This window comes from Capra hircus, chromosome 12 (assembly GCF_001704415.2).
Source record: "Capra hircus breed San Clemente chromosome 12, ASM170441v1, whole genome shotgun sequence".
NCBI lineage: Eukaryota > Metazoa > Chordata > Mammalia > Artiodactyla > Bovidae > Capra > Capra hircus.
This window is the reverse complement of record NC_030819.1, coordinates 50816137-50830270: the sequence shown is the minus strand read 5'-3', so window position 1 is coordinate 50830270 and position 14134 is coordinate 50816137. Positions and strand designations below refer to the sequence as shown.

Sequence of the window (14134 nt, the reverse complement as noted above, 5' to 3'; positions counted from 1 at the left end):
AGTGGGGCCTGAGCTCGTGCGCCCGGACGTGGTGCTGTCTTCACACGGGAAGGGAATTCCAGGGGTAAATTTGGAGGTTCCTTTAGCGGTGGCGCCTTGTCCTGGTCTGGAGGTGTCCCCCTCCTTGTGCACGGACTTTGGGGGTTCAGTAAGGAACTGACCAAAACAAAGTGAGTCACTAGAGTCCGAAGGGGTAGCTCTCCCACCGGGCTCCCATCCACGTGACGCTCCCGGCACCTCCTCCGTGCGCGCTCCGGGGAGAGGGAGGCGAGTGCTCCGCACGCCCGATGGTCCCAGCCGCTCCCCCTACCCCGCCCAGTCCTGAGCTCCCCGCCCGCCCCGCCCACAGTCCCGCTGGCCCCACAGCCCCGCCAGGAGCCCTGCGCGCCCGCGGGGCGTGGAGAGGTGGAGGCTCCGCCCGCGCCCCACCCACGGGCCAGGCCCCGGGGCCCTGCCGCGGCCGCGGGGCGGGCGGAGCCAGTGCCCGGGTGGCGCGCGCCGCAACTGTCTCTTCTGGCACCGCGCGGGCCATGGCGTCCCCAGGGTTCTCGGCGCCCGGCGGGGTGGCGGTGGTCGGCAGGTGAGGGCTCGAACCAGCGTGCTCGGGAGGGTGGCAGGTGGGCGCGGTCGTCATCGCCCTGGGGGCTGGCGGCGCTGCTCCGATGACCCCAGCGCGCCTCCCCAGGACTGGGCCGGGCCGGGCCGGTCCTTCGGGCCCCGCTGCAGCCCGGTTGCTGCGCGATGAGGTTGCGGGCTGAGTTGGGTGATGCGGCCCGGGCGGGGACGGTGGCAGTGGGCGCTGCGAGCGGACATAGGGCTGTCGGGCCGCGGATCCGCACAGGTGTGTTGCCTCCTTTCCCGTCCGAGGGATGGGCGCGCAGAGGGGCGGCGGGGCCGCGATCTGGGTCAGGCGGGGCGCGGGCGCGGCGGGAGGGTCTTGCGCGCTCGGGCCTGAGGCTGTGGCTGGGCGACCCCGCCTGGCCTGGGAGGGGTGGGGACCCACTGTGCGATCCGGATCCAGAGCCATGCCTCCTGCATGGCGAGGGCGCCCTATCCCCGGGGCATCCGGGTTCTCCGGGACTTGGGTGTCGGGTTAGCAGCTCAGTTCCCATCCACGGTTTCCTGGTTGGTGCTCCATTCTCTTTTAAAACTCCTGCAGTTTTCATTTTTTAAAGGCGTCCACGTGCACCTCTCCGTTGGTAAGCTGGCATAGCGAACTACCCACTGGTCGGTACTTCTTGTTGGTCATCAGGCACACCTTCTGGGAGGCTCGGTGTTGGGTTACGCTGCCCAGGGGCTGGCCTGCCTGACCAGTCACAGCGCGTCCTGAAATAAGTTGTGTCCGGGCCCCTCCTTGAAGCCCCTTCGAGGAAGGGGTCAGGGTGCTTTCTGTCAGCTTCCCTTGCAGGGAGCAGTGGCTTTACCTGTGCCCGTGTGCTTTCCAGGCACGAGGGCTACTGCCTGCCTCCTGAAGGGATATAAAATATAGAAGAAAGTGCACTTTGTCCTGGGCGTGGTGACCTTGCTTGCTTTGCAGCCTTTGTCATGGTCAAGTGTGTATCAACCACAGGCTGAGACTGGCCTGCTTGCTGGCACCCAACAGTGTTCAGTGGAGTCTAGAGTTGACAGTACAGGGGACCCTTGGACCACTGGCAGGTGGAGGATACCCACCTATCCATTCCCACCAGAGAAGCCAGGGTAATTTACCCTCGGTTCCTCTGCATCAGTCGTACCCAACTGCAGATCCCAAGTTTTGTAGGATTTACCATTTAAAGAAACTTGCTTATAGGTGGGCCCCGAGAGTCCAGCTCCTGTTGTTCCAGGGTCCCTATGCCTTTCTCCAGCTCTAACTGTTGTGCAAAGGAGCCGTGCTCTGGGAGTCAGTTTATTGCCAATTCCCTAAGTTGATTGACTGCAAGAAATTGCAGAAAGCGAAGAGGAACTAAAAATCCTCGATGAAAGTGAAAGGAGAATGAAAAAGTTGGCTTAAAACTCAACATTCAAAAAACTAAAATCATGGCATCTGGTCCCATCACTTCATGGCAAATAGATGGGGAAACAGTGGAAACAGTGACAGACTTTTATTTTTTTGGTCTCCAAAATCACTGCAGATGGTGACTGTAGCCATGAAATTAAAGACGCTTTCTCCTTGGAAGAAAATCTATCACCAACCTAGACAGCATATTCAAAAGCAGAGACATTACTTTGCCAACAAAGGTCCATCTAGTCAAGGCTATGGTTTTTCCAGTATCATGTATGGATGTGAGAGTTGGAATATAAAGTAAGCTGAGTGCCAAAGAATTGGTGCTTTTGAACTGTAGCATTGAAGAAGACTCTTGAGAGTCCCTTGGACTGCAAGGAGATCCAACCAGTCCATCCTAAAGGAAATCAGTCCTGAATATTCATTGGGAGGACTGATGTTGAAGCTGAAACTCCAATACTTTGGCCACCTGATGCAAAGAACTGACTCATTTGAAAAGACCCTGATGCTGGGAAAGATTGAAGGCAGGAGGAGAAGGGGCCAACAGAGGATGAGATAGTTGGATGGCATCACCGACTCTATGGACATGAGTTTAAGTAAGCTCTTGGAGTTGGTGATGGACAGGGAGGCCTGGCGTGCAGCAGTCCCTAGGGTGGCAAAAAGTTGGACATGACTGAGCAACTGAACTGACTGACTGAACCTCCCACACCTTTAACACCTCAGGAAGCAGCCATCTCCACTTCTGGGGTGTCCCTGCTTCCCTTTCCTTCTCCCTCCCCCCTCCCTCTCCCCTCCTGTCCCCTCTGGCCTCTTTCTCTCTCCTGTCTCCCCTCCTGTACCTCTTGTCTTTCTCTCTCTCAACCCTATAGGTGGCTGGGGAGTGTGAATTAACTGCTAAAACCTGGTAAAGTTTTTGTATTTCATTCTTGGGTTTCAACAAACCAATGCAGGGGCCCGGGTTCCACCCTTGGTCAGGGAACTAGATCCTGCATGCCTCAACTAATACCTGGTGCAGTCAAGTACATGAATAAATATATATATATAAAATAGTGTCTCCCTTGTGGGATTGTTTTCAGATTAATAGAGGTAAGACGTGTACAGTTTTAACATCATCATCTCAAGTGGTGGTAGGAAAAACTGAGGAGGTGGGGGAGATGCTGTCTCTTTTCTCCGAGTCTGGGACTCAGCCAACACTGGTCAGTTGGGGGTCCCTGGTGCCCCCCAGGTCTGGAGGGCACTGCAGTGAGGACCCAGGACCTCTTGTGTGGAAGCAACATTTTAAGTGGATACTGCTGTCAAAACATGGAGTTGTAAGCCATGAGGTGTTTCAGTAACAGGATGCTGTGTGCTCTGACACTGGGCTGGTGCGGAGTGGCTCCACTTTCCAGCTGACCTGCACCTCTGCCTTCTTTCCCTGCAGCGGGCTCATCGGGCGGAGCTGGGCCATGCTGTTCGCCAGCGCAGGCTTCAGGGTGAAACTGTTCGACATTGAGCCTCGGCAGGTGACCGACGCACTGGTCAGCCTCAGGTGAGTCCCCTGCGCACGCGGAGGCCCTGCGGCCTCAGCCCATCTGTTCAAGCCCTTGAGGCTGGGGTCCTCCTTCTCCTGTGGGGTTGTAGCCTCGGAGCCGGTGAAGCAAGGCTGAATGAGATGTGGATCCATCCCACAGCAGGGGCTCAAACTGTGAGGACAGACTTCTGGGGGGAGAGATTTGCAAGGGGGCTGGAGGAACCCAGTGTAGGCCCTCAACTTGCGGCCCAAGTGAGTGAGCAGGTGAATGGGTCTGTGCCACATGCCCGGGAGCTCCACTGGCCCTCCCCTGCAGGCACAGAGGTCCTGAAGTCCTCAGCTGTGTTCTTACCTGTTGCTTTGTATGGCAGGACCGGGATTAACTGGGATGAGTGTTGTCTGGTGTGAGAGTATGCGTACTTAGCAGATGCTGAGTGTTGAGCCCACAGAGGGTGGTGTTTTAGGGACCACCTCAGGAACAAAAAGAATAAGAACCAAAGGAAAAAGGCTGAGACAGGGAGGCCAAAGACAGAAGGACAAACTAATTCATGGGTTGCCCCCGCTATGATGCCATCACTGATCACGGCTCTGATCATCTCAGGCCTTGTCAGGTAGTTACTCTCCTGGTTGGGGGCATAGCTGTGAGCATTAATTTGAATGTGCATTTTGTGTAACAGATGATGCTTTATCATTGGCTCTTTGAGAAGACAAATATATAGGACATGATGTCAGGCTCTAGGCCTCAAGAAATTACATATCTTAGGCCAACTTTGTTGTGTAGCAGATAAGAACCCAAAACCCAGAGAAGTAAAGTTGCTTCTTACGTAGAGTAACAGGTAGCTGGTGACTAGGTGAAACAGCTTTCAAATTGTGATGCTGGAAACTTCTGAAAGTCCCTGGGATGGCAAGGAGATCAAACCTGTCAATCCTAAAGGAAATCAGTCCTGAATATTCATTGGAAGGACTGATGCTGAAGCTGAAGCTGAAGCGCCAACATGTTGGCCATGTGATGTAAAGAGCCAACTCAGTGGAAAGACCCTGATGCTGGGAAAGATTGAAGGCAGGAGGAGAAGGGGATGAGATGGTTGGATGATATCACCAACACAATGGACAGGAGTTTAAGCAAACTCTGGGAGATAGTCAAGGACAAGGAAGCCTGGTGTGCTGCAGTCCATGGGGTCGTGAACAGTCAGACACAACTGAACGACTAAACAACAACTGATGAAACATCAATTGAAAGAAGCAAAAAGCAAAAAATGAAACAACCACCATAAAGCTAAACACTCCCCAATGCTTTGTTCTGTGCCATTAGGGAAGGAGGGGGACTTGGCACATGGACCTCTGTTTCCAGGCATGTGCCACTCACCAGGAACACGTGGATGAACAAGACAGAGCTAGTCCTACACATCAGGACAAGTTCAGCCTGGTGATCCTACCATATGAATTCTCATAGTGACCCCCACAAGGCAAGACCTCATGTGGCCACAAAGCCTAAAATACTACAATGTGGCTCTTTACAAAAGATTCTCAACCCACATGTTTAAAAGTTGAGATTCTGGTCTCCACTCCTGATGTGTGGACTTCCCTAAATCAAGCTGTTCTCTGACCCCAGTGCCTGTCCTGCAACTCAGCTCAGCCCTGAGACAGCATCATGTCCGGCAGGTGGGGGTCTCCATCCTACAGGACTGCCCCACCCCTCACACTTCAGACTCCAGCTCAGTCCAGTTGTCATCTGTGCTCCCAACCTCCTGGCTGTGGTTCCTACCATCCCTTCTTGGGTTTGCTTTACTGGCTAGAGTGGCTCCCAGACTCAGGAGACCAGTTACTCAGTAGATTACTGGTTTTTCACAAATGGAATTAGGGCTACTGCAACCAAGCAACTCAAGCTTGGGACTTGAACCCATGGTCTTTTAACTGAGATCACATACCTGGTCTCGAGACTTAAGAAGCTCAGGTTCTTTATGTCTCCTTGAGAATTCAGTGAGAGACAAAGCGACAGGGAAGTGGATTTACTTAGAGAGAAACACACTTCACAGACAGAGTGGGGGCCATCTCAGAAGGCGAGAGCCACCCCAGAGTAGAGGGTTGTTAGCTTTCATGTGCTCAGTCATGTCCGACTCTTTGCAACCTCACGGTCTGTAGCCCGCCAGGCTCCTCTGTCTGTGAAATTCTCTAGGCAAGAATACTGGAGCCAGTTGCCATTTCCTTCTCTAGGGCATCTTCTGGACCCAAGGATCAAACTCTGGTCTCCTGCATTGCAGGCAGATTCTTTACTACTGTAACACCTTACTTATTTTATAGGGGTAGGTAATTTCATAGGCTGCCAGGCTCCTCTGTCCATGGGATTTTCCAGGCAAGAATACTGGAGTGGGTTGCCATTTCCTTCTCCAGGAGATCTTCCCGACCCAGGGATTAAACCCGTGTCTCTGGCATTGTAGGCAGACGTTTTATCATCTGAGCCACCAGGGAAGTCAATTTCATAGGCTTAATGAGTGGGAAGAGTATTCCAGTTCTTTTGGTGAAGGGATGGGGACTGTCATGGTGCCTGGGGGTGTGTCACTTAGCATGCTGATGTGTTAAGAGTGATTGCCTGCAATGTGGGAGACCTGGGTTCGATCCCTGGGTTGGGAAGATCCCCTGAAGAAGGGAAAGGCTACCCACTCCAGTATTCTGGCCAAGAGAATTCCATGGACTATATAGTCCATGGGGTTGCAAAGAGGCGGACACAACTGAGTGACTGACTTTCACACATTGAGGCTCAGGGTCTAGTGGGAGTCAACTTGCCTGGCTTGGTTCTGATCTGTTTATGTCGTGTCCTGGGGCTGTGTCACTGTTTTAAAGGTTGTGCCCTTCCTTCCTGTTTCACTTCCAGTCAACAGCAGGATGAAGAAATACACAGGAGACACGTGGGAGGCGGGGAGCTTTCCTGCCCTCTGGTGTCCCCCCTCCCTGTATATCCACCTGTTCAACCTGGAGGCTCTCTGAACTCCCTCTTTGAGTTTTTTGGTGGCTCTGACACTTAGACACTATTGATTAAATCACTGGTGATTGTACTCAGCCTCCAGCTCCTCTCCCTCTCCTGAAGTCAGGGGCAGGACTTCAAGTGTTGGCCCTGAAATTACTGGGTTGGTGACACAAGCAACCAGCCCTGTCCTGAGGTGCTTTCAAAAGTCACCTCATTAACATAACAAAAGACACTTTATCGCTCCCCTTCACAGGATGTTCCAAGGAGTTTTAGGAGCTCTGTGTCAGCTCTTTGAACACCAGTTCAAAGATGTATGTCACAACATCACAATAGTAATAGATGCGAAGATGAAAATATTAATATTAACACATTTTGCGGTGTTTTATCCCTATTGTTTAGTCACTAAGTTGTGTCCAACTCTGCGACCCCATGGACTGTAGCTCTTCTGTCCATGGGATTCTCCACGCAAGAACACTGGAGTGGATTGCCACTTTCTTCTCTAGGGGATCTTCCTGAGCCAGGGATCAAACCCACGTCTCCTGCATTACTGCTGAGCCACCAGGTTTATCACTGTAGGCATGGAGAAATGGTCCTTTCTTTGCTTCTAGGTTCTTTGGGTGATCTGAGAATTAAACTGATGTAAGGCAGATTGCCTGGAAAATCCCATGGACGGAGGAGCCTGGTAGGCTGCAGTCCATGGGGTCGCTGAGGGTCAGACACGACTGAAGGACTTCACTTTCACTCTTCACTTTCATGCATTGGAGAAGGAAATGGCAACCCACTCCAGTGTCCTTGCCTGGAGAATCCTAGGGACAGGGGAGCCTGATGGGCTGCCGTCTATGGGGTCGCACAGAGTCGGACACGACTGAAGTGACTTAGCTGCAGCAGCAGCAGCAAGGCAGATTAATAGGAGAAAAACAAATGTTATTCTACGTGGATGGGAGCCCCGTGAAGCAGTGGGAGCCCACATGGAAGCGAGGGGCTGAGGCTTCTGTAAGGCCTGGTGGGTGGAGGGGCGGTCAGGATGTGGGGAGGCAGAGGAGGCCTTTCCCAGGAGGGAGAGGAGACCTGGCCTGCTGTGTGGGTGTTTTTCGGGTGAAACACTTTTCTGATCCAAGCCCACCCCCAACCCCCAACCCCCCCCACCCCACCCCAAAGTATAAACATAGGCAGTTGAAGGCAAGTTTAGGAGAAGCTCTTGAACCTGCTGGGTTTTGCTTGCCTTTAGGTCAGAATAGTCCTTGTGCCACGGTGGCATCTTTTGGGGTGAAAAAACCCACTCCCCTTCGTTGCCTTGTGTGTTTGGTGATCTCTGAGCTCACATGCATTGGCTCTAATCTGTGGAAACCCAGGGCCTGCACCGGTCCTGGTGAATGCCCCACGGGGGGTTTTCTGTCTGGGACAGACTGGGGTCTTACATTGTCTTCTTCACGCCTGACCTGGGGTCTCAGGCCCAGGTCCCCCCTACATGTACCCTCAGGGCAGCCCTGCCTTTTGCTGGTTTCAGTTCTTTCATTTTTTTAGTTGATAAATATTTTCTAATGAAACAACTCCTTTTCAATTTTTAGGTTTTTTCTTTTTAAAATTGTTATTCAGTTGCTCGGTATTGTCTGACTCTTGCTACTGCCTGGACTGCAGCATGCCAGGCTTCCCTGTCCTTCATAGTCTCCCGGAGTTTGCTCAGACTCACGTCCACTGAGTCAGTGATACCATCCAACCATCTCATACTCTGTTGCCCCCTTCTCCTCCTGCCTGCAATCTTTCCCAGCATCAGGGTCTTTTCCAGTGAGTCAGTTCTTCACAAAGTATTGGAGCTTCAGCTTCAGGTGGCCAAAGTATTGGAGCTTCAGCTTCAGCATCAGTCCTTCCAGTGAATATTCAGGACTGATTTCCTTTAGGATTGACTGGTTTGATCTCCTTGCTGTACAAGGGACTCTCAAGAGTCTTCTTGAACACCACAGTCCAAAAGCATCAATTCTTTGGTGCTTAGCCTTCTTCATGGTCCAACTCTCACATCTGTATATGACTATTGGGGAAACCATAGCTTTGATATATGGACATTTGTTGGCAAAGTAACGTCTCTGCTTTTTAATAAACTGTCTAGGTTTGTCATGGCTTTTCTTCCTAGCTGTGCAGTTCATATAATTTTCACACATCACAAAGTACTCCCAAGCATTTAAAAATGTAAAAATCACCCTTATCTCTCAGGCCACAGGGCAATAGTGGACTCTGGTTTGCTGACTGATGTACTTTTCAGTTCCATTATAGTTTCATCTCTTATGTTGTAGATCCAGTTCCACTGCACCTGTAACCAAGAGAAAACTAAGATCCCTAATTGAAAAGTTCTTTGCCCTATCTCTTGGGGTCTTTATATTGATAGACTTTATTGTTTAAGTGTATCATGAAAGAGTTTGGCCACTTTTTAAAGTCCTTTCAGGCATCAAGGAGGACATAGGGAAACTGTAAATAAGGTTTTCTTTTTCTTAGGCTAGATTAAAGGCTTTCCTATAATATTTTCCTACTACTTTGCTTAATTAAGAGCTAATATTTTAAGTATTATTGGTGGCCAGTTAAATTGAGCTTTTGGAGATCAGCCTAAGATTTTTTAACCAAGGAACAAACAAGCAACACCCCTTCCAAAAATCAGTTAGCAGCCTTATTTAGGAAAAGCAAATGTCCTGAATTATGTGTCTTTGCTCATGAGTGGCTTTCTTTCTAGTCCCACCCCTCTCCCCTCACCACGTGTAAGCTGACTGCACTTTAATGTGCAGAACTGGTTGTGCTTCTCTGGCAGGAAGCAGGATTTCAGGGTATCTTGTGACACCTCTGCTCAAGTTTGCTGGCAAAGCCGCCAGGAGGATCAACTGTGAGTCGTGTCTCCTCACTGTACTGATAGGGGAGAGGTACACTCACTTTTAGGTCTTATGACTTGTGTAAGTCCACCTACATCCCTTTTTTTTTTTTAAATTAGGGAACTAAAAGATCTCTCATGCCACAACTAAGACCCAGCACAGCCAAATAAATATTTTTAAAAAGAAGCAGCAGCAGCAGTATAAACAGTGTATCTTCCTGACTAGATTGAACTGACTGGTGTTTGGGGAGAATGGATATATGTATATGTGTGGCTGAGTCCCATTGCTGTCCACATCATCTTTTTCTAACAGAATGGGAAAACGAGTCTCTTAAAACCTCAAGTATTTAAACTCGTAACAGGGAACTTGACCTTGGAAAAGCCTATTAGCAGATACTTCACTGCTTGGCTTTTGTTCTCCAGCAAATGCTCAATGCTTGGCCTGTGTTAGGGCTCAAGAATTTGAGAGGGTGGTTGTATTTCCAGAAGAAAAACACAGGTCGAGTAAACAAAGTTGAAATGTGGACTCGGATTGGGAGTGTTTTGTTTCTTATGACTTGTGTTCAGTTTCATTTCCATGTGGTGACATGCCGGGCTCGCCTCTCGGGACCAGGACCCCAGCCTGGGCCGTGGTGACATCTGAGTGACAGCCCCACGTGGGGGCGGAGGGCCAGCTGCCCGTCTGCCTGGAGCCCTGGCTGAAATTGCCATCTTTGGGTGAACTCTGCTTGTGTGTCAACTGCCATCTCTCTCATGTGGCGATGGTCATTCTGAACTTGAGTCACTGAAAATGGATCTGCTTTTCCACGTGGACATGGATTTAGTAGACCAGCAGAAGCGGTCTCTGAAAACTGGGTGGCTGCCCTGGGCTCTGTTGCCTCGGTAGCTGAACTTCCTATCCCGACAGCTGGGTCTCTGAGTCGGTTAACTTGCCACTCAGATCTGTGCATTTGCTTCAACATCTTGAACCTGGATTTGATCTGGATTCCTCTGGACTGGTCTGGTTTGAAGCTGCCTTTTAGTTGTCCACGTGGCTTTGGTTGGAATAATTGAGGTTAATAGATCACAGAATGGCCTCCCATGGCTCCCATCCAAGTCTTGCTACAGTCACTGAAAAATGTATGCAATCTGGGTGTAACCATAAGAAACATGCACAAGACATTCATGGAGAAATTTTTTTTAATTTTATTAATTAATTTTTATTTTTGGCTGTGCTGGGTCTCCATTGCAGCACAGGCTTTTCCCTAGTTGTGGCGCGTGGGGGCTGCTCTCCAGTTGCGGTGCGCGGGCTTCTCTTGTTTCGGGCACTCTAGGTGCACAGGCTCAGTAGTGGTGGGTCCCGGGCTCAAGAGCACAGGCTCAGTAGTTGTGGCGCACAGGCTTAGTCATCCCATAGCGTGTAAGATCTTCCTGCACCAGGGATCCAAGCCAAGTCTCCTTCATTGGCAGACAGATTCTTTATCACTGAGCCACCAGGGAAGCCATCACCGAGAGATTTTTTTCAGCTGTATGAAGGCCAGTAAAGAAGAAATAAGTTGGCCGGCAGGAGCCTGTCTGCAGGGATGTAACCAGGAGGGTGCAGGGCATTGGGTGACCGGACCTCCCTGGGCTGAGAAGTTCCCAAGTGACCTGAGTGCTGTCGCCAGAAGCTGACTCCAAGGGGCCGTGGGTTCTGTGGGTCATTGAACCTGACGTATCTGTGTATTCACAGGTCATGCTGTCCCTTGGCTGTCACTAGGACAGTCCAAATGATTGCTTCACGTCACTTATTGACTCTTCTTCCCAAACAGGAATGGTTTCCCCTTTTCTGATTTGTGAAAGTTGTTATTGTTGTTCAGTTGCTAAGTCAGGTCTGACTCTTTTCGATCCCATGGACTACAGCATGCCAGGCTACCCTGTCCTTCACCATCTCCTAGAATTTGCTCAAACTCATGCCCATTGAGTAGGTGATGCCATCCAACCATCTTATCCTCTGTTGCCCCCTTCTCCTCCTGCCTTCAATCTTTCCCAGCATCAGGGTCTTTTCCAATGAATCAGTTCTTTGTATCAGGTGGCCAAAGTATTGGAGCTTCAGCTTCAGTCTCAGTCCTTCCAGTGAATATTCAGGACTGATTTCCTTTAGGATGGACTGGTTGGATCTTGCTGCATCAGTTCTTCAGTGCTCAGCCTTCTTTATGGTCCGACTCTCACATATCCTAATTGTACACTTAAAACTGGGGAGAAGCCAGAGTACTTTGACTGTCTCTGGCTGGTAGGGTGAGGAGTGACTGCTCTTGGGTTCGGGGAGTCACACCGACGTCCCCGTCCTGTGGGCTCCAGGCGTGTGGACACATGTGTTCCCTGGGCAGGAGAGCTGTGAAGGCTCACATAGGATTAAGTAGGGTGTGGACACAGGAATATGAGTTCTGGTCGCTTCTCCCTGTGAGGTTTCCCTCGGGCAGTGGGTCTGGGCACGCAGATCCCCAGGTCTCCTGTGGCACAGACAGAGGGATGGTCTGCCTGCAGCATACTGGCCTTTATCTGCCTCTGGGGAGGCAGGTGCTGGGCCGGTCACCCTCATGAGTAAGTGGTGTGTTGGGGGGTCCATCGGCAGACTGGGGACCGGGCTCTGTGCTGTCAAGCAGAAGTCTCAGTTCAGTTCACTCAGTGTGTCCAACTCTGCGACCCCATGGACTGCAGCATGCCAGGCCTCCCAGTCCATCACCATCTCCTGAAGCTTGCTCAAACTCATGTCCATTGAGTTGCTGATGCCATCCAACCATCTCATCCTCTGTTGTCCCCTTCTCCTGCCTTCAATCTTTCCCAGCATCAGGGTCTTTTCCAGTGAGCCAGTTCTTCTCATCAGGTAGGACTAAAGTATTAGAGCTTCAGCTTACTGACCAAACTGATCACATGGACCACAGCTTTGTCTAGCTGGATGAAACTATGAGCCATGCCGTGTAGGGCCACCCAAGATAGATGGGTCATAATGGAGAGTTCTGACAAAATGTGGTCCTCTGGAGAAGGGAATGGCAAACCACTTCAGTATTCTTGCCTTGAGAACCCCATGAACTCAGTATGAAAAAGCAGGTCTGGAGCTCCTGTTTTTAATAAAAGGCTTGGTATTCTGCCTCTCCCCCTGCCCCCCACACACTTCAAAGACATTAAAAATAATAAAAATGAGATGAATGAATGAAAAAAGAGTGTCCACAGTGTTCCACTGCAGGAGCCAACAGGGCCCCTTGACAGGGTCCTGGGCTAGGACCCCCCTCCCCTTCCCGGGCTGGCCTCTTGTCTCCTGGCTGGCCTCTGCCCTGGGCCTTTGTGGGTTAGGATTTTCAGTGGCAGAGGCCAGGTCATGTCACATTTGTGAGCTTGGCCCTCCTGGTTCTGACCTCCCAACTCTTTCCCGCCATCAGCAGCTATCTCTGCACCTCAGACCTCAGGGAAGAGGTGGGGAGTGGAGAATCCTGCCAGAAACCCTCCTGGGGACTCCACGACAGGATGACAGTGAGGTGCCAGGAATACCCTGAAATAGCTAAAAGCCTATGCTGTTGTAGTTTAAAATTTTTTATTACGGAAAAACATGCATAATGACAACTGTCACTACAGAGTGTATAACCCAATCCCTTAGTCTCCAGTCTGCTGTCCTGATCTGACCTGGGAACACAGTCTTCTGTTTGGGAAATATTTGTGTTGTTGTTGTTCTTGTTGTTGTTTTGAGAAGTTCTTATCTTCTTAAATGAGTAAATGCTGCTTTTGAATAAAATCTCAAAAACAAATATATTTTTAAAAAATCACCATATGTACCCTATACTGATCAGTGTTAACATTTCTCTTTCTCCTAATTCAAAACATAATTTTGCTCGTTAGGAGGGAAATGTCTTTTGAGTCCTGGGTGGTGCTCCACTGCCCTCTAGAGGTGAAACTGGTTCACTGCAGTCACCTGACCAGGTAGTGAATGAAGCTGAGAAGCTGGCTGAGCATCTCACCTTTCCCAGGTGTTTATGTTCATTCCCTGCAAAGCTTGAGGCAGAAGTCCTAAAATACTCAGCGTAAAATATTGGAACTAGTGTTTTGTGGTTTTCTTGGCTAATATACTATAACTCTTCCAAATCATTTCAGTTCAGTTCAGTTCAATTCAGTGGCTCAGTCGTGTCCGACTCTTTGCGACCCCATGAATTGCAGCACGCCAGGCCTCCCTGTCCATCACCAACTCCTGGAGTTCACTTAAACTCATGTCCATCAAGTCAGTGATCCTATCCAGCCATCTCGTCCTCTGTCATCCCCTTCTCCTCCTGCCCCCAATCCCTCCCAGCATCAGAGTCTTTTCCAATGAGTCACCTCTTCACATCAGGTGGCCAAAGTATTGGAGTTTCACCCTTAGCATCAGTCCTTCCAAAGAACACCCAGGACTGATCTCCTTCAGAATGGACTGGTTGGATTTCCTTGCAGTCCAAGGGACTCTCAAGAGTCTTCTCCAACACCACAGTTCAAAAGCATCAATTCTTCAGCGCTCAGCTTTCTTCACAGTCCAACTCTCACACCCATACATGACCACTGGAAAAACCATAGGCTTGACTAGAGGGACCTTTGTTGACAAAGTAATGTCTCTGGTTTTTAATATGCTATCTAGGTTGGTCATAACTTTCTTTCCAAGTAAGCGTCTTTTAATTTCATGGCTGCAATCACCATCTGCAGTGATTTTGGAGCCCAAAATAATAAAGTCTGACACTGTTTCCCCATCTATTTGCCATGAAGTGATGGGACCAGATGCCATGATCTTTGTTTTCTGAATGTTGAGCTTTAAGCCAACTTTTTCACTCTCCTCGTTCACTTTCATCAAGA

At 50.2% G+C, this 14134-nt stretch overlaps 1 protein-coding gene across 1 annotated transcript in view; it reads left to right on the top strand.

Moving 5' to 3' along the window:
• CRYL1 (crystallin lambda 1) overlaps positions 452-14134 on the top strand; it is a 64448-nt gene continuing 50765 nt past the window's right edge. Inside the window, exons 1-2 of the mRNA XM_018056536.1 lie at positions 452-580; positions 3402-3509. Coding sequence (XP_017912025.1) covers positions 531-580; positions 3402-3509 — 158 coding nt within the window. The 5' untranslated portion in view covers positions 452-530. The remainder of the gene's footprint in view (positions 581-3401; positions 3510-14134) is intronic.